The sequence below is a fragment of the Sciurus vulgaris genome, assembly GCF_902686455.1.
Source record: "Sciurus vulgaris genome assembly, chromosome: 3".
NCBI classification, from domain to species: domain Eukaryota; kingdom Metazoa; phylum Chordata; class Mammalia; order Rodentia; family Sciuridae; genus Sciurus; species Sciurus vulgaris.
The window spans coordinates 132,537,407-132,557,067 of record NC_136463.1 but is presented as its reverse complement, the minus strand read 5'-3'; the positions used below and the strand labels follow the sequence as shown (position 1 = coordinate 132,557,067).

Sequence of the window (19,661 nt, the reverse complement as noted above, 5' to 3'; positions counted from 1 at the left end):
ACCCACCCACCCACTCCGGTGATCTCTGCAGACACATGCATGACATGGAAAAGAAAGTGGTCCAGGCTTCTGGAACTCAGAGCAAGGCTCAGTTGCGGAGGCCATCCAGGTAGAAAGCTCTTTTAAGAGCTCTGGCAACAGATAAGGAAGTCTTGCCATGGAGTTCTCCATAGCTGGGTATGCCAGGGGTATCTTTACCCACTTGGTACTCCACCAGTGTGATTCACTATTCTAAAGCAATGATTCTGGCTATTCTAAAGCAATTGCTGCCCCAGTTTTGTTAAACAAGCAGCCAAACTCCAGGGGATTTTTCAGTGAGTTAACATAAACAAGAAGAACCAAAGATTGGGGGAAAAAAATCATGCATCTAAGGAATTTCTGACTCTGTACCTTGAAAAATGGAGGTTTGCAGCCACTCAGGGTTTAGTAATTGCTAGGCTTCCTCAGGTAGACTTCCCTCTGCTTCTGACTTCTTAGGTGCCAGTGGCCATGGCTCTGGAGAAGAGGCAGGGAGAGGATGGTGGTTTAGGGGTAGTTTTTTTATTTGTAATTTTGGAAAAGGGTTTCTAAGTGGTGGACTGACACTACCATTAGAAACAGACTTTTTAATTTTGAACTTTAAATATTAATATAGCACTTTTAATGTACTACTGGACTCCTAAATATAGAATTCTTGTCTCAAGAATTCTTTTCCTTTTTTTCTCCCTGATTTCTTCTTTTGTCCCCCATCATGGAATAAGCTAGATCTAGATCTGTAAGGTGCTATTACATGGTGATACTTTAGCTTTGAAATTTAGGGGAGGTGTTACACGTTTGGGTCGATGTGTATTGTGAAAGTTAGCCATTTTATCATTTCCATTTAAAATCTGTCCACAGGGTTGCTGTTCATTCATTTAGATGTCAGTATTATTGTAAAATTAGATAAGTCATAATACCCTGACACCTGTAATAACAGAAAAATTGCATAAATTTTCCACTGTTATGTTGCTTTACTGATATGATATCCTAAAGTCGAGTAATGCTTATTTGTTTCTGCATAACTTTATGTATAGTTCTGTGGAATGATGAACCCCTAAGGTAGTGAATACTGTGTGTATTGGTGGGTGTGTATGTTTTGATCTCTAAGATTGCTTTTACTTTGCAGCAACGGTTGAGGTATTTTTTAATCTGAGTTTAAGGATAGCTGTACTTTCATATTCTCTGGCAGTACAGGCTCCATTCTGCTTTTGCTTATTGCCATTAGGTGTCTACATGATACAGACTTATTGAAGATGATTTAGTTAGCCTTAGGCAATCCTAATGGGTTTTCACTGGTGGCTAAGAAATGCTCTCCGAAGAATCTAACTGAATTTTCCAGATAAACTGGTTGATTTATACTTCTTGGGAGAGGAGTTCCAGTGCACCGATTCATATCATGAATTATAATCTCTTTTAAAGTGCAATTTGCTCAGTATTGATTAAAAGGCCTGTAATTGTCTTTTCCTGCTGCTCAGCACATCCTCTGCTGCCCTCTAACGGCTGCCCCTCAGTAGCACCATTGTTGCCATAGGGCCACCGTCCATAATCTCCCTCTCTCCAGCATCCAGCAACTTGTGACTGCTGGGCCTGTGGGAGGCTAGTCTTCAGCGAGACAGCTTGGGGAGCGACTTTCAGGAAAACCAGGCATGAGATGTAGGCATTCAGGTAGTCATGATAATGTTAGAATCCCTAGGATAAATGTTTTGCCTTATTGTTCTTCATGTACTTGCTCATTTATCTATATTAAATTCATCAGATGTTTTTGAATGCCAAGTATGTTCAGCGCCTATGTCTCAAACTGTTAGGTTCTTAATTTAGATTTGTTGAATGAGTAAATAAATATAAAGGTAAATAAGACTTTGTCTTTGCTCTTGGGGAGAGCATCTACTTAATTGTTTTTATTTTCCTTTTTAAATGAAGATATTGGGAAAGATGATCCTACTAGAAGATTATTGCAAATATTAGTGGAAACCTAGTTTCCCTTACATCTCTAGTTCTCAGAATTCCTCATCTAACTTTAGAAGGGCTCTGTTTTTGGTAGGATTTATTTTGCATCTAGGAATGATACTAAAATATTAATTAAACTAATTAAGATACTAAGAGTCAAATTAAGGTGCTTCTAGCTTTTGATTGAAGGTAACATGCAACCATGGCTGCTTGTTCCTTTATATTCACAGTCTCCAGGACACCTCACCTGCTATAAACTCAGGCTCTCAGCTCTTACGTATTTAATAAATTGTGATTTAAACTTGTTTTAAATGACCATATATTAAATATGCAAAGTGCAGTAGTGTATTCTTATAGTTTCTTTCATTCTTTTTTGGTAGTGGGGATAAAATTTAGGAGTTCTTAACTGCTGAGCCACATCCCCACCCCTTTTGTTTTGACAGGGTCTTGCTAAATTGCCTGGATTGGCCTTGAGCTTGCAGTCCTCCTGCTTCAGCCTTCCTGAGTAGTCAGAATCACAGGCATGTGCCACCACACCTTGTTTTCTTTGTTAAGTAATGTTGTGATTTTCTTAATTCATTTCTTAGCCTGCTTTTTTTGGCAAGTTTTTTAAAAAGCTGCATTTTCTTGGCTACTTTTCTTCATTTCATACCAGGTAAATGCCTCTTACTGGCTTCATTCCAGTCTGAGAGTATAATCCACTCAGATATATTTAGGGTGAATAAGCCTTTTCTTATGAAAAATAATGACCTGTATCTTTCCCATGGGAGAAGAACATGAACTGGTACCCCTGTATGCTATTTAACATGGTATTGTAAAGATGGTGGTGCCTGGTTGTATTTTGCAGGATTTTTCCTTTATTTTTTGTGTTGTGTTAGTTTTAGCTATATTACAAGTTATTAATGTAACGAGAGAGAAGCAAATTCTTTTTTTAATACTGTGATAAAGACTTGAAAATCTAAAACAAATAACTTGAAAAGTAAATTTAATTTGAACTAACCATGCAGTAGACATTGTTTTTCAGAACTAACCATAGAGTAGTCATTATTTTTCATTGCTCATCTCTTTAGTGACAGTATTGAAAGAGATTGATAGAAAGGGGGAGGATACAGAGATTCTGATCAGTACATCTCAAAACCTTTATTTGTCATTACTTCATCACTTTTAATACGTTCTAAAAGAAACATTAAAGCTTTTGGATTAATAACAACAGCATAGCATTTTATCACGTTGAGGTGTTTCTGTAAAGGAGAGTTCACAAAGTACTAGTCTCTGAGGAGACAGTGATGGAAAGCCAGGTAGTTTGAGGATGTCAGTTACTAAAGTGAATCTGGACTTGGAGGCTGAAGCCATCTCCCTTTTCCAGTTTGAGTATAGGAAGAATTCAGTGCTGGGAATTAAACTTTGGCATTTATTGACATATAATCAATAGCCTGACTTGCAAACTCCAATATCAAGATTTTAGGGTCACCTTCAGCTGTTGTTTCTTATACCTTATTGGGTGTTAGGGATTCCCAGGGTTTTAACCACTTGGATGCTATTTATTTGGGTTTTATTGTGGCAAGGGTTAAAACCTCCATGTATTGATGGACATTTTCATTGAAAATGAGTGGCATTAGACTTTTGAAAAGAAGCATGAAGTAAACTGAGACATGGTGTACTAAACTCCAGATTGTAGTTTTGCCTTCTATTCCAGATTTCTCCATTGACTTAAAGACTAAAAGAGAAACCTACTCTAGCTAACTTAGCAGAAAAAAGACTTGCTGCAAGGGTCGGTCTTGTACAATTTATAGAATCAATGAGAAGGATGGAGGAATAGGCTCAAAAAATAGGAAGGACTTAAAGGTGATTGAGAATTCCTGCTCATAGCCAGATACAGACATTTGGTTAGGAAGCCAGTTTGTTGCTGGGCATGTGCATTACTTCCCTAGGGTTAAATTCACTGTGCAGGCAGCTTGGATTGGCAGTTTTCTTGTTTCTAGCTTTCAGGGAGTCCATGAAATCAAAACTATTTTTCATGATAATTCTTAGGTATTATTTGTCTTTTTTTACTGTGTTGACCTTTGCACTGATGGTGTGAAAATATTGGTGGGCAAAAGTGCTGGCATCTCAAGCATGAATCAAGGCGGTGGCATGACTGTATCTATACACATTACAAAACTGTTTTTACTGACGGATTTGACACCAAACGTGGGGTTTTGCCTCACATCAGCCAATTTTCCAACTATCTGGACACACCCACAGGGTGTCTTGTATTCAGTTCAGTTCTGGCACTAAGCACCAGAGCTATTGTCAAACTCTGACTTTAAAGGCATACTCTCATGACTGCCCTCACTTCAGATGCCAATCACAAATATTGGGTTCTCTAATTACCCCACTTCTATCTGATTTGGCTACAGATCAGGGGTTTTCACGACCCCCACTCTCCTCAGGTTTGATAATTCACTGAAGTGCTCACAGACCTGAGGAAAACTGTGTATTTATCATTGTAAAAGATTCAATTGAGGAACAGCCAAATAGAAGAGACTATTGGGCGAGGTATTGGAGGAAGGCATAGAGCGCCCGTGCCCCCTCCAGGAATATTTTCAAACCTGTTTTATTGGGAAGCTGACAGTGTGATATGAAAGATACCCTGCTGGAATCTGATTGCCTAGGTGTGAATCCCAACTTCCTTACTTATTAACTATGTGGAATTGGGGCAGTGTTTAACTTCTCTGAGCCCCATGTGACTCTTCTATGAAAAGGCAATAATAGTATTATCTCAGAAATATTGTGAACATTAAATAAGTTAATGCAAAGAAGTCATTTAGATCTGCATATTTTGTAGTAAACATTCAGTAAATGTTAAGTGTCATAATCATTATCATCATTAGTAGACTTCAAATCAGGTCCTCAGCAAGCTGGTCATAGGGAAAGGGAACCAAGAAATGAATTCAGACTTTCTGGATTCTTGAATAGCTTGATAACTCAGTGAGTTACAGTATTGATCCAGAAACATACAGTGCTACTAGGTTTGGATAAAGTTGTGAAATGTGGGCTTTTCTTCCTACTTCCTACCGTAGTCTGTTGACTGGGCTGATGTGGAAATGAATGAACAAAAATTGCAAACAAATATTTAAGGAATAAAAGTCGAAAAGAACACATCATTCAGTTTGACAGCTTGTTTTCTGTGTAGACAAGTGCAAATAGTGGTTTTTTTTTTTCTTTTTAAACAAAATATAGGAAAGTTGTATGATAATGTACTAGCTTAATCATTCTTAATTAGCCATTGTCTGACCATTGTTCAGTTACATCTTTTTTTTTTTTTCTTTTAATATGCCGGATTGAAAAAACAAAACAAAACAAAACAAACCTATACTTCTTTGTAGGGCAGGGCTGGGACTTGGTGTCTCATTCCACCTGGGAGGTAACATAGTGCCAGGGTTCCTAGCAGGTGTTTACTGAATAAATAAAGTACTTTCATATAAAGAGTCATTTTCCACTCTACTGGAGAATGGCTTTCAAGAGGTGTACTTTTACTAAATGCAGTAAAGTTTCATGGAGCACTCCGAGAACTGCCCTGTGTTGTGATGGCCCATGGGAGTGAGATGTGACAGGAAGGGATGGACACTGCTGGAGGGCGCTCTCGGACACGAGGCTGTGTGGAGGAGGACAATGTAAGGGAGCCTCTGGTTTTCTTGTTTTGTTTTAAAGGTCCTGCTCTCCTCCAGTTCTGTTTTAGTCGTGTACGGGGCTTGCCATACCTCTGAATGCCTGCCATGCCAAAGGCCCCATTTAAGGGGCACTCTCTGGCCTCGGCTCTGGCCATGTGGGGACTCCTTTTTTGTACTTAGCGTAACCTCTGCCTGTGACTGAGAAGACTCCAGGAAACCAAAGAGGGATAGTCTATTGTGTCTTGGCAAAAAACAGTGATCTTATTGTTATTAATAAATGAGTTTTTTTTTTTAACCCTCTGGAGAATTTAATATTGTAAAATGTAGAAAGATGGAGGCAGCAGTGGGAACAAAAACTAACATAGTATATTAAGAAGTTTCTTGAGGGCCTTGGGGATGTATAACTCAGTTGGTAGTGCTTGCCTCGCCTGCACAAGGTCCTGGATTTAGTTGCCAGCACCAAAAAAAAAAAAAAAAGGAAGTATCTTGAGGTTGACATGAAAAAATATATTGTCTGTGTTATAAGGGGAACAAAAATATGAGAAATCAGAAATGCTATTTCATATTGGAAGAGAAGAAATAAGATATTTGAATTAAACTGTATAATTAATAAAGAATGCAATAGAAGATTGACTGCCTGCCTGTTTGATTGATTCAACACAATATTCAACAAATAATTATTGAGTTCCTGCTGCGTACTGGGCATTATGTTAGCCCAGGAGTGTTGCTCTGAAAAGCTAGTCAGTCAGTTATTCTCACCTAGCCGTGATTTTACCCACCAGAGAACATGTGACCAAGTCCAGAGATATCGTGGCTGTTACAACTGAAGTGTGCTGTTGGTATGTAGTGGGTAGAGATCAGGGGTGCTGCTAAATGATCTACAATGCTTGGTGCTAACTGATCTACAATGCTTGGTAGCCCCTATAAAAAACAGTGATCTGTTTCAAAATGTTGACAGTTCTCAGAAGCCCTGAGATAAATCGTCATAAATACATATTTCATAGAATGATTGTTATTTCATAGTTGGCATTTGACTTTTTGTGTTTTCAGAGGTGAGGACATTTCCTGGAGTGAAATGGAGGCCTCAGTAATATTACCCATTCTGAAGAAAAAACTAGCCTTCCTTTCAGGTATGTTTTCTTAAAATTGGAAGTGTTTGATATATAAGCTTATACAAACTTCTTTTCTGTGATAAGTTTGACAGAAGTCATTTTATTTTTCTGTGAAAGCCTTTAAGATGGTGTACTTTAATGAGTGGATAGCTGTGAGAGCTGACTGTCAGGGCTGGTTCCTGGTGGGCCAATTTTTATTCTCTTCTGTCATTTGATTAAAATGACCTCTACAAGTTAGGTGTCACATTTCTCACTTCTTAAATAAAAACCTAATAATTAATAATTGACTTGCTGGCATCTAAATAATTATTTCCGAAGTCTAGAGTAGTTAGTTTTTGTTATATCCTGTCCCTTGGCTTTTGCCTCCCCTCTTCCCATAGATGAGAAAGTTGCAGTACATGTGGAGCAGTCTTGGAATTAACAGTTATGCTGCTTTCACTGTTAACTGTTTGGACTTGGGTTGTACTGGCCTGAATTTATTTTAATTGATTAACACAAATCTGTATCAGCTAAGACAAGTCAAGGAGAGGCTGTGAGATATTTTGCTAGCGGGAGAGCAGTGGTGTGGTATGTTGAGTGTAGAGATTTTCTGGAATTTGGATCGTTGAGTAAATGATCCCTACTTTAGAATAGGCAGTGTGGCCAGGCACTACAGTAATCCCAGCCTGGGGAGACTGAGGCAAAGGACTGCCATGTAGCACGGAGACAGAATGCTCCTGGGTTCCATCCCCACTGCCTTCGGCCCCGCCTCCCCGACCTGCCACACAAACAGAATGGGCACCATCGACCTTATTTGGTGTCATTTGGATGGTATTATCTACTTTTCCTTTTTAATCTAGTTAGGTCCTGTTATAATAGTCTTGATAACACTAATGTCCTTTTTTCAAAATATCTTATGTCTCTCTATAAATTGTCATGTTTATCTAGTATGACTGATAAAGAATGAAATAAGAAATTGAATTCTACTAGTACTATTGTCTCCTTATTTAATGTATTTTCTTTTTTTAACTTCCTCCTTTATTATTTGGCATTTACATTTTCTCCATTTTCTCATGTGAATGGCATTGTCATAAAATTATTCTTCCTAAAGCTTTGTACATTTTATACAGATTAGCTATAGAAATTCCTGTAAATGGGAGTATTAAAAAGAATGTGCATTTATGTGTTTGGTTTTGTCAGATTGCCCTCCAAGAATATAGCTTCAATTTCTATTTCTCCACAGTATCTGAAGGTGCCTGTTTCTCCCCATTGTTGTCAATATGGTTTCTACTATCCTCCTATGATCTTTTTTAAAAATTTGTTTTTATATACACATGATAGTAGAATGTATTTTAACATATTATACATACATGTTATATAACTTACTATATTTAGGATCCCATTCTTGTGGTTGTACATAATGTGGAGTTTCACTGGTCATGTATTCATATATGAACACAGGAAAGTTATGTCTGATTCATTCTACTGTCTTTTCCATTCCTATCCACCTTCCCTTCCCTTCATTCCCTTTTGTCTAGTCTACTGCACTTCTATACCCCCCATACCCCTCTTTTGTTGCGTTAGCATCCACATATCAGAGAGAACTTTTGACCTTTGGTTTTTAGGAATTGGCTTATTTCACTGAACACGATGGTCTCCAGATCCATCCGTTACCAGCAAGTCATCACAGTGTTCTTCTTTATGGCTAATATTTCATTGTGTATATATACCCCATTTTCTTTATCCATTCATCTGTTGAAGGACACCTAGGTTGGTTCCATAGGTTAGCTGTTGTTAGTTGAACTGCTCTAAATATCCATGTGGCTGCATCACAGTAGTATTGCTGATTTTAAGCCCTTGGGGTATATACTGAGAAGGAGTATAACCAGGTCAAATGGCGGTTCCCTTTCTAGTTTTTTGAGGAATCTGCATATTGCTTTTCAGAGTGGTTGCACAAATGTGCTGTCCCACCAGTAATTTGTGAGTGAACCTTTTCCCCCACATCCTCGCCAACATTTATTGTTACTTGTATTCTTGATGATTGCCATTCTGACAGGAGTGAGATGAAATCTCAGTGTGGTTTTAATATGCATTTTTCTAATTGCTAAGAGACATTGAACATTTTTTCACATATTTGTTGAGTTAGTTTTTCTTCTGTGAAGTGTTTGTTCTTTTCCTTTGTCCATTAGTTGATTGGGTTGGTTTTTTTTTTTTTTTTTTTTTTTTTTTTTTGGTGGTGTTTTTGAGTTTTATTTTGCAGGGGGGGTAGGCAGGTACCCCGGGGATTGAACTCAGGGGCACTCAACCACTGAGCTACATCTCCACCCCTGTTTTGTATTTTATTTAGAGACAGTATCTCACTGAGTTACTTAGTGCCTCGCTTTTGCTGAGGCTGGCTTTGAACTCATGATCCTCTTGCCTCAGCCTCCTGAGATGCTGGTATTACAGACGTATGCCACCACGCCTGGCTGTTTTTGAGTTCTTTATATATCTTGGAGATTATTGCTTTATCTGAGGTGCAGGTGGCAAAGATTTTTTTCCCATTCTTTAGGCTCTCTCTTCATGTTACTGATAGTTTCCTTTGCTGTGAAGCTTTTTAGTTTGATACTATCCCATTTATTGAGTTTTGATTTTACTTCTTGCACTTAGCAATCTTATTGAGGAAGTCAGTTCCTAAACTGACATGATGGACTGTTGGACATACATTTACTTCTAGTAGGGGCAGGGTCTTTGGTCTAAGGCTACGTCTTTGGTCAACTCTTGAGTTTTGTGGTGAGAGCTAGGGGTTAAATTTCATTCTGCTACACTGCCTATCCATCAGTGACATTTTGTATTCTGTAACACTTGTCTTCATGAAGCTTTTGACCCTGTTGACCCTGTCTTGAAAGCCCTTTTCCTCTTGACTTCTACCCCTCTTTTGTTTTTAGACTGGTGATTAATTTATTGTCTCTTGGTGAAAGCTTAGGGTTTGGAGCTTGTTGATGAAGTCTTGAATGTTAAACTTGTCTTCTGAAGAAATTTCTAAAGTAGTTAGAGTGCCACTACAGTCCAGGTGTGAACTTTTTTTGTGTGGATTTGGTTTAATGCATGGATGAAGCTTAGTAACTTTGAAGAGCAAGTTAAAGTTCTCAGCCCATCCCTGGTACCTTTCTCTCTTGACCATTGATTGTTTAGGCCAATATTTTTCAAAGTTTTTTAATAATATAGAAAATCTTTTCAAACCAACAGTTATTCAGGGGAACTGTATTCCCCTCATGTAATCCATTAAAAAAATAAAGCTTGAATTCTAAGTAAAAACAAGCAATTGAATCACTATAGATTATCTGTTAAGTTGAACTCTGAATTTGCTATTTACTGATATTAAACAAAATGGTTCAGTATCAATATTTGTACAATCGCCCTCATGAAGGACAGAAGACCACTTATGGTGGCGTGTCATGTCACGGATAGGAGCTTTTACTTCACACCTTTCAATTCTTGGTGATAGATTTCTAGAGATGATATAGAATTGTGCTCTTCAGGATTCACTGGTTTTTCAGCTTTTAACACTGCTGTAAATGTCACTTGGGTGGGGAAGTAGGTTCCAGTGTGGAAGTCAAGCCTGTGGGGGACTTTCAGAAAAGCTGTGTGTGAATAAAAGGAGTTAAAAGTTCCATTTTAAACTGGGTAGAGTGGCACATGTCTGTAATCCCAGCAGCTTGGGAGACTAAGACAGGAGGATTGTGAGTTCAAAGCCAGCCTCAGCAATTTAGGGAGGCTCAAAGCAACTGAGTGAGACCCTATCTCTAAATAAAATATGAAAAAGGACTGGGGGTGTAGCTCGGTGGTTGAGAGCTCCTGAGTTCAGTCCCCGGAACCAAAAAGAAAAAATGAAAAAATATAAATAAAAAGTTACATTTTAATGTATAGGGCAAACCGAAGGGATCTTGGACATGCAAGGAGTGTGTGTGCCCCAATCCCTGGTCCCCAGGCCTCAGGAGTCAGGTCCTAGCATCCTCCCATGCTGGTCAGTGCTTCCTCTTTATTGCCCTATCAATGACATATGCCTTTATGGCCTTTGTGAACCAACTCAGATCATTCCTTATCACAGAACGGTCTTAGGAGTTCATAAATTCTGCTCCTTTTAAAAAAGTCAGCATTTTTGTGAAACTTTTCACATACATCACAGTTTTTGTCATTTTCTAAATTCCTTTTTAGAATATTTTAATGTATTTTGTATAACACACCTTAACAAATAAATGGTCATATTTTATCCTGTTATTTCTTATGACTGAAAGCATTTCTTCCCTAGGTAGAAATTTATTTTATTTTACTTGTAAATGCTTATTGTGCTAGGCACATAGTAGGTGTTAGATGATTATATTAAGAAGCAGACTAAATGGAAGAAAATTAAAATGGTAACTACTATGTTTAGATGAAGATTTTATGAATTAATTTTTTCTTATTTTATTCTAAATTTCTATAATCTTGCTAGATTAGTATAAACATTCATAAACTACAAATAGCCATTAGATATTTTTAAAATTATGTCTTATATGTAACTTTTTTTATAACATTGGATTCAAATATATATTATTTATATGATGCCATAATACCTGTTATGTGTTAAATTTATTATTTAAAAAATTTTTGGTACTGGGGATTGAATTCATGGGTGCTTTTTCACTGAGCTCATCTCCAGCCCTTTTTATTTTTTTATTTTGAGACAGGGTGTTACTAAGTTGCTTAGGCCTCACTTAAGTTTCTGAGACTGGCCTCAAACTTGAAATCTTCCTACCTTAGCCTCTCAAGCTGCTGGGATTATAGGGATGTGCCACTGTGCCTGGCTTATTACATGCTAAATTTATGTCTTTTTTTGTTTGTTTCCAGGAGGAAAGGACAGACGAAGTGGCCTCATTCTGACAATTCCATTATGCCTTGAACAAACAAACATGGATGAGCTGAGTGTCACTTTGGACTACCTGCTCAGCATTCCAAGGTGACTGTAAAGGTGTCTTTTCTTACATCTCAGTATGTTTTCATTCGTTTGCAACTGGTTCCTGCTATTGTTGAAGTATACTTTGCTATCTTATCTGCTTTTATTAGCAATGACATTACATTTTAAAAATAGTAGAATCAGTAAGTTATGACCACACAGTGATTAAATACTTATTTTATGCTCTTCCTATACCTAATATATACACATTTCTAAAACGTATGACCACCAACGTTTCACAAACATAACAGTTAAGAATCATGATGCACCTTGGAACATTAGCAGAACTGAAGAAGTTAATTTAGTAGATGTCATCTTTTATTTAGGTCACTGTTTCACTATATGGATATAAATGCAACTATAAGTTCTAATATTTTGAGTAAAGGCTACTTGGAGTTTTCAAATATTTTTATTTTTATAGAAAATGCAGAAAGTTTTTATATATTAATCCTTAGGTCTTTGAACTCTTAATTTTCAGTTCTTCAGTGAAAACAAAACTTAAACCTTCCTGTTTGCTTGTACTCCTATTTGCTTCACTTCCATAGCAAAAACAAAGACAAGCTCTCCCAACTTCCTCTCTGACAGTTGAGATTTGGAGGACTGATGTGTGACTGCATGTTAGACTCATTTGGGGATTTTTTTCAAAATTCTAATGCCTCAGGTTCATTCACAGAGATTCTGACCCAATTGTTGTTGGAAGGTCTGCTTAGCAGAATTTTTCTTTAATCCTTTAAGCTTCCCATTTAATTCTAATGTGCAACTAGATTTGCAAAACACTGCAATGAAGCATGACAATGAGTGCAGGTTTGTGTGTGTACCTATGAATAAAATGTAGAGGCAGAAAAAGAAACCAGTCTGTATGTAAGCCCTTAAGCTCTAGATGGTGAATTTAAAATGTTTTTGTGACAGTAGACAATTCTATTTTTCCTTTTCCTGTATTTGCATTTTATTGATATAATAATGTATTTCATTTAAAATCACCTTTAAGTGTACAGGGCTAACACCATATTTGAGAAAACATTTTCATTATACTTACTTCCAGTAGAATCTATTGTTTAGTGATTATATTGCTGATTATTTTTTCTGTATTAGAGAAGTCTTTTTTTTTTCCATTTTTTTATTAAAAATCATAAATTTTACATAGGGCAATGTTGTTTGATTCATTCTGTTATTTTTTTCCCTTCCGCCCACCCCTCCCATCCCTCTTTTCCCTCTATACAGTCCTTCCTTCCTCCATTCTTACCACCCTCCTTATCCCTAACCCTAAACCTAACCCTAACCCTAACGCTAACCCCTCCTACCCCCCATTATATGTCCTCATCCGCTTATCAGCAAGATCATTCGTCCTTTAGTTTTTTGAGATTGGCTTATCTCACTTAGCATGATATCCTCCAATTTCATCCATTTGCCTGCAAATGCCATAATTTTATCATTCTTCATGGCGGAGTACTATTCCATTGTATATATATGTCACACTTTCTTTATCCATTCATCAACTGAAGGGCATCTAGGTTGGTTCCACAATCTGGCCATAGTGAATAGAGCAGCTACGAACATTGATGTGGCTGTATCTCTGTAGTATGCTGATTTTAAGTCCTTTGGGTATAGGCCAAGGTGTGGGATAGCTGGGTCAAATGGTGGTTCCATTCCAAGCTTTCTGAGGAATCTCCATACTGCTTTCCAGAGTGGCTGCACTAATTTGCAACCCCACCAGCAATGTATGAGTGTACCTTTTTCCCCACATCCTCGCCAACACCTATTGTTGCTTGTATTCTTGATAATCGCCATTCTAAATGGGGTGAGATGGAATCTTAGGGTAGTTTTGATTTGCATTTCTCTTATTACTAGAGATGTTGAACATTTTTTCATATATCTGTTGAATGCTTGTACATTTTCTTCTGTGAAGTGTCTGTTCATTTCCTTAGCCCATTTGTTGATTGGATTATTTGTATTCTTGGTGTAGAGGTTTTTGAGTTCCTTATATATTCTGGAAATTTGTGCTCTATCTGAAGTATGATTGGCAAAGATATTCTCCCACTCTGTACGCTCTCTCTTTGCATGGCTGATAGTTTCCTTAGCTGAGAGAAAGCTTTTTAGTTTGAATCTATCCCAGTTGTTGATTCTTGCTTTTATTTCTTGGGCTATGGGAGTCCTGTTAAGGAAGTCTGATCCTAAGCCAACAAGTTGAAGGTTTGGACCTACTTTTTCTTCTATAAGATGCAGGGTCTCTGGTCTGATTCTGAGGTCCTTGATCCATTTTGAGTTGAGTTTTGTGCAGGGTGAGAGATAGGGGTTTAATTTCATTCTGTTGCATATGGTTTTCCAGTTTTCTCAGCACCATTTGTTGAAGAGGCTATCTTTTCTCCATTGCATATTTTTGGCACCTTTGTCTAGTATGAGAAAATTGTAGTTATTTGGGTTTGTGTCCGTGTCCTCTATTCTGTACCATTGATCTACCTGTCTATTTTGGTACCAATACCATGCCGTTTTTGTTACTATTGCTTTGTAATAGAGTTGAAGATCTGGTATTGTGATACCCCCTGCTTCGCTCTTTCTACTGAGGATTGCTTTAGCTATTCTGGGTTTCTTATTCTTCCAGATGAATTTCATAATTGCTTGCTCTATTTCTGTAAGGTACATCATTGGGATTTTAATTGGAATTGCATTGAATGTGTATAGCACTTTTGGTAGTATGGCCGTTTTGACAGTATTAATTCTGCCTATCCATGAACATGGGAGATCTTTCCATCTTCTAAGGTTTTCTTTAATTTCTTTCTTTAGTGTTCTGTAGTTCTCATTGTAGAGGTCTTTCACCTCTTTTGTGAGATTGATTCCCAAGTATTTTATTTTTTTCAATGCTATTGTGAATGGAGTAGTTTTCCTAATTTCTCTTTCTGAAGATTCATCACTTATGTATAAAAATGCATTGGATTTATGAGCATTGATCTTGTAACCTGCTACTTTACTGAATTCACTTATGAGTTCTAAGAGTTTTCTGGTGGAATTTCCAGGTTCCTCTAAATATATAATCATGTCTCAGCGAACAGGGATAGTTTGAGTTCTTCTTTTCCAATTCGTATCCCTTTAATTTCTTTTGTTTGTCTAATTGCTCTGGCTAGAGTCTCAAGAATGATGTTGAATAGAAGTGGTGAAAGAGGACATCCCTGTCCCGTTCCAGTTTTTAGGGGGAATGCTTTCAGTGTTTCACCATTTAGAATGATATTGGCCATGGGCTTAGCGTAGATGGCCTTTACAGTGTTAAGGAATGTTCCCACTACCCCAATTTTCTCTAGTGTTTTGAGCATGAAGGGACGCTGTATTTTATCAAATGCTTATTCTGCATCTATTGAAATAATCATGTGATTCTTAACTTTTAGTCTGTTGATATGGTGAATGACATTTATTGATTTCCGGATGTTGAACCAACCTTGAATCCCTGGGATAAAACCCACTTGATCGTGGTGCACTATCTTTTAATATATTTTTGTATGCGATTTGCTAAAATATTGTTGAGAATTTTTGCGTCGATGATCATTAAGGATATTGGTCTGAAATTTTCTTTCCTCGATATGTCTCTGTCTGGTTTAGGTATCAGTGTGATATTGGCTTCATAGAATGAGTTTGGGAGGGTTCCCTCTTCTTCTATTTCATGGAATACTTTGAGAAGTATTGGAATGAGCTCTTCTTTAAAGGTTTTGTAGAACTCGGCTGAGAACCCATCTGGTCCCGGACTTTTCTTTGTTGGTAGGCTTTTGATGACCTGTTCTATTTCATTGCTTGAAATTGATTTATTTAAGTTGTATATGTCCTCCTCGTTCAGTTTAGGTAATTCATATGTCTCTAGAAACTTGTTGATATCTTCAAGGTTTTCTGTTTTGTTGGAGTATAGATTTTCAAAATAGCTTCTAATTATGTTTTGTATTTCACTCATGTCTGTTGTGATATTTCCTTGTTCATTCTGAATTTTAGTAATTTGAGTTTTCTCCCTTTCTCTTTGTTAGTGTGGCTAAGGGTTTATCAATTTTGTTTATTTTTTCAAAGAACCAACTATTTATTTTGTTAATTTTTCCGATTGTTTCTTTTGTTTCAATATCATTGATTTCGACTCTGATTTTAACTATTTCCTGTCTTCTACTACTTTTGGTGTTGGTCTGCTCTTCTTTTTCTAGGGCTTTGAGCTGTAGTGTTAAGTCGTTTATTTGTTGATTTCTATACTTTTGTTGAATGCGCCCCATGAAATAAATCTTCCTCTTAGTACTGCTTTCATAGTGTCCCAGAGATTTTGATATGATGTGTCTTTGTTCTTGTTTACTTCTAAGAATTTTTTAATTTCTCTCCTGATGTCTTCTGTTATCCATTCATCATATAATAGTGCGTTATTTAATCTCCAAGTATTGGAGAAGTTTCTGTTTTTCATTCTGTCATTTCTTTCTAATTTCAGTCCATTATGATCTGATAGAGTACAAGGTAGTATCTCTATCTTCTTGTATTTGCTAACAGTAGCTTTGTGTCATAAGTCATGGTCTATTTTAGAGAAGGATCCATGTGCTGCTGAGAAGAAAGTATATTTGTTCTTTGTTGGATGGTATATTCTTTATAAGTCGGTTAAGTCTAAATTGTTGATTGTGTTATTGAGATCTATGGTTTCTTTATTCAATTTTTGTGTGGACGATCTATCCAGTGGTGAGAGACGTGTGTTAAAATCACCTAGTATTATTGTGTTGTGGTCTATTTGATTTCTCTAATTGAAAAGGATTTGTTTGACGTACATGGATGAGCCAATGTTCTGGGCATAGATATTTATGATTGTTATGTCTTGCTGATTTAAGCAGTATGTAATGTCCTTCTTTATCCCTTCTGACCAGTTTTGGCTTGAAGTCCACATTATCTGAAATGAGGATGGATACTCCAGCTTTTTTGCTGAGTCCGTGTGCATGGTATGTTTTTTCCCATCCTTTCACCTTTAGTCTATGGGTGTCTCTTTCTATGAGATGAGTCTCTTGCAGGCAGCATATTGTTGGATTTTTCTTTTTAATCCAATCTGCCAGTCTATGTCTTTTGATTGATGAGTTCAGGCCATTAACATTCAGGGTTATTATTGTGATATGATTTGTATTCCTAGTCATTGGACTCATTTTTGTTTTTTGACATGATTTGGTTTCTCCTTTATTTGGCTGTTCCTTTAGGCTAGTTCCTCCCGTTGCTGATTTGCATTGTTGTTTTTCATCTTTTCCTCATGGAAGATTTTGCTGAGAATGTTCTGTAATGCTGGCTTTCTTTTTGTAAATTCCTTTAGCTTTTGTTTATCATGGAAGGATCTTATCTCATTGTCAAATCTGAAAGTAAGTTTTGCTGGGTATAAGATTCTTGGTTGGCATCCATTTCTTTCAAGGCTTGGTAAATGTTGTTCCAGGCCCTTCTAGCTTTTAGGTTCTGGATTGAAAAATCTGCTGATATTCTTATTAATTTCCCCCCTGAATGTAATCTGATTCTTTTCTCTCGTGGCCTTTCAAATTCTGTCTTTATATTGTATGTTAGGTATTTTCATAATAATGTGCCTTGGTGTGGGTCTGTTGTAATTTTGTATATTTGTAGTCCTATAAGCCTCTTGTACTTGGTTTTCCATTTCATTCTTCAGATTTGGGAAATTTTCTGATATTATTTCATTGAATAGATTGTTCTTTCCTTTGGTTTGTTTCTCTAAGCCTTCCTCAATCCCAGTAATTCTTAAATTTGGCCTTTTCATGATATCCCATAATTCTTGTAGATTCTGTTCATGATTTCTTACCATCTTTTCTGTTTGGTCAACTTTGTTTTCAAGATTAAATATTTTGTCTTCAGTATCTGAGGTTCTGTCTTCCAGGTGTTCTATCCTATTGGTTATGCTTTCTATGGAGTTTTTAACTTGGTTTATTGTTTCCTTCATTTCAAGGATTTCTGTTTTTTTTTTTTTTTTCAGTATCTCTAACTCTTTATTGAAATGATCTTTTGCTTCCCATATTTGCTCTTTTAACTGTTGATTGGTGCGATCATTTAATGCCTGCATTTGCTCTTTCATCTCCTCCTTCAATGCCTGCATTTGCTCTTTCATCTCCTCGTTTGCTTCCCTGATTGTTTTAATTATGTACATTCTGAACTCCTTTTCTGACATTTCTTCTGCTGTGCTGTCATTGGGTTTTATTGATATAGTATCTAGGTTTGTTTGGGACATTTTCTTCCCTTGTTTTCTCATATTGGTCAGATATCAGTGGGACTTTGTGATATTGCAGATTTTCTCTATTGGCTTATAGTGTCCCTGTAGATTTCCAGTGTATCACCTCCCAGCCTTCAGTAGCCTGAAGTCTTGGAGTAACTTGATAATGTAGTGCTTCCGAAGAATGCTGCCCCTAGCCCGCTACTGGTTCCAGGGAGAGAGTACTGGAGAAGTCTCTGGCTGCCCTACCCTGGTCCCAGAGGCTGCTTGTGGGCCGGAGGTCTCTGCTGGCTTGGGGACTTGTGGCTGGCTCTGTGCAGAAAGGCTCTCACTGGGGGGCCTGCTCCGTGAAGCTGGAGAATGTGGCTCTGTGGGAGGAGCCCACCGCCAGAGTGCTCAGGGCTGCCTGGGGGAGACTCTATCTGCCCTGCCCTACTCTAATAAGCTGCCCGAATCCGGGTCTGCTGCCCAGCTGAGCTTCACCGGGTGGGGGAGACTCACCCCGTGGTTCTATGGTTCTATTTTAGTCTGAGTCTCTCAATGCCTCCCCTTCTTGAATCCTGGGTTCTGGAGCAACTGGAGATGCAGTCATCTTCTAGTCTGCCATCTTGGATCGAGAAGTCTTAAAGTAAAAAATTTTCAATTTTTTATTCACTTTCTGCAGAGGAAAATTATCAGGCCCCACAGTTGTGTATTAATATTAAATAACCTTGCTAGTTTTTCACACTGCCTATTGCTAATTTGTATTATTCACCATTAGATAACAGATTTTTTTTTTTTAGGAAACTGAGGTTTGCTGGAGTTACAGCTCACAGATGATGGATTCGTAGAAGGTTTACTGTTTCAGGGGATTTGGAGAACATCTGAACCGCCTTCCCTATTTTATAGCTGAGAGGATTGAAACTCAGAGGTTAGGCTTACTTGTCCAGGATCACACAACCAGTTAGTAGCAGAGCTGGGTCTAGATCTGTGATTCCCGACACTAATCTAAGATGTTTTCATACTTCAGATGACTGTTATACAGTGTAAGTGTATCTTATGTGAAGTCTGGTTCTGAAGTTAAGATGAAAAGCAAAAATTATTTATAGTTAATATTACTTTTGAAAAATGCCTGAGGAAGGATTAGAGAGCTGCATACTTGTTTCCACAAACACGCTGCGTTTTCCTGCAGCATTGAGGCTGAGTTTCATACACATACCAACTTGTGATGAGGTTGGTGGGATGTGGTGACGGAATGTTGCTGAGCCCCTGAGACGGGAGGTCCATGCCCAGGCACCTGCTCCCGCCTCCTGTAGTTTCACCTCCTCCCAGTAGTCATTCACAGTCGTTGACACATAAGGTCAGAGTCCTCGTGCCCAAAGCCCCACCTTTGAACCTTGCTGCATTGGCGATCAAACCTCAACCCTTGAGTCTTTGGGGGACACTTCATGTCCAAACCCTCACACTGAGCATTGTTGAAAAAACCTAAAGACATAGAACTTGTCAGCCCAGTAGAAGTTAATAATAAATTTGTTTGAGTTGGTCTTACCAATTTCTTTTTAGAACTAAATTCAGAATAGGCTCCAGAATTTATATATAGACGATGATTGGGAGCCAGATACAAAAAGATTATCCCTCAGTGAATGAGGTAATGGTTAATATTTCCTCATTTTGCAAAATGTCCTGTGAGACAAGCACTATCATCCTCACCCCATGCCACACATGAGGGAACTGAGGCACAGAGGGATGGGCAGTTGAGGTGGCTTCACCACAAGCCTGTGACCCACAGGGCCAGAGGGGGTCTG

The 19,661-nt window shown here is 37.7% G+C and overlaps 1 protein-coding gene across 3 annotated transcripts in view; it reads left to right on the top strand.

The window, feature by feature from the left end:
- Positions 1 to 19,661, top strand: part of SESTD1 (SEC14 and spectrin domain containing 1) — a 118,980-nt gene that overhangs the window by 37,476 nt on the left and 61,843 nt on the right. For all 3 annotated transcript variants that reach the window (XM_079134539.1, XM_079134540.1, XM_079134541.1), the window contains exons 2-3: positions 6,669 to 6,748; positions 11,579 to 11,687. In XM_079134539.1, the coding sequence (XP_078990665.1) occupies positions 6,694 to 6,748; positions 11,579 to 11,687 (164 nt within the window). In that variant the 5' untranslated portion in view covers positions 6,669 to 6,693. The remainder of the gene's footprint in view (positions 1 to 6,668; positions 6,749 to 11,578; positions 11,688 to 19,661) is intronic.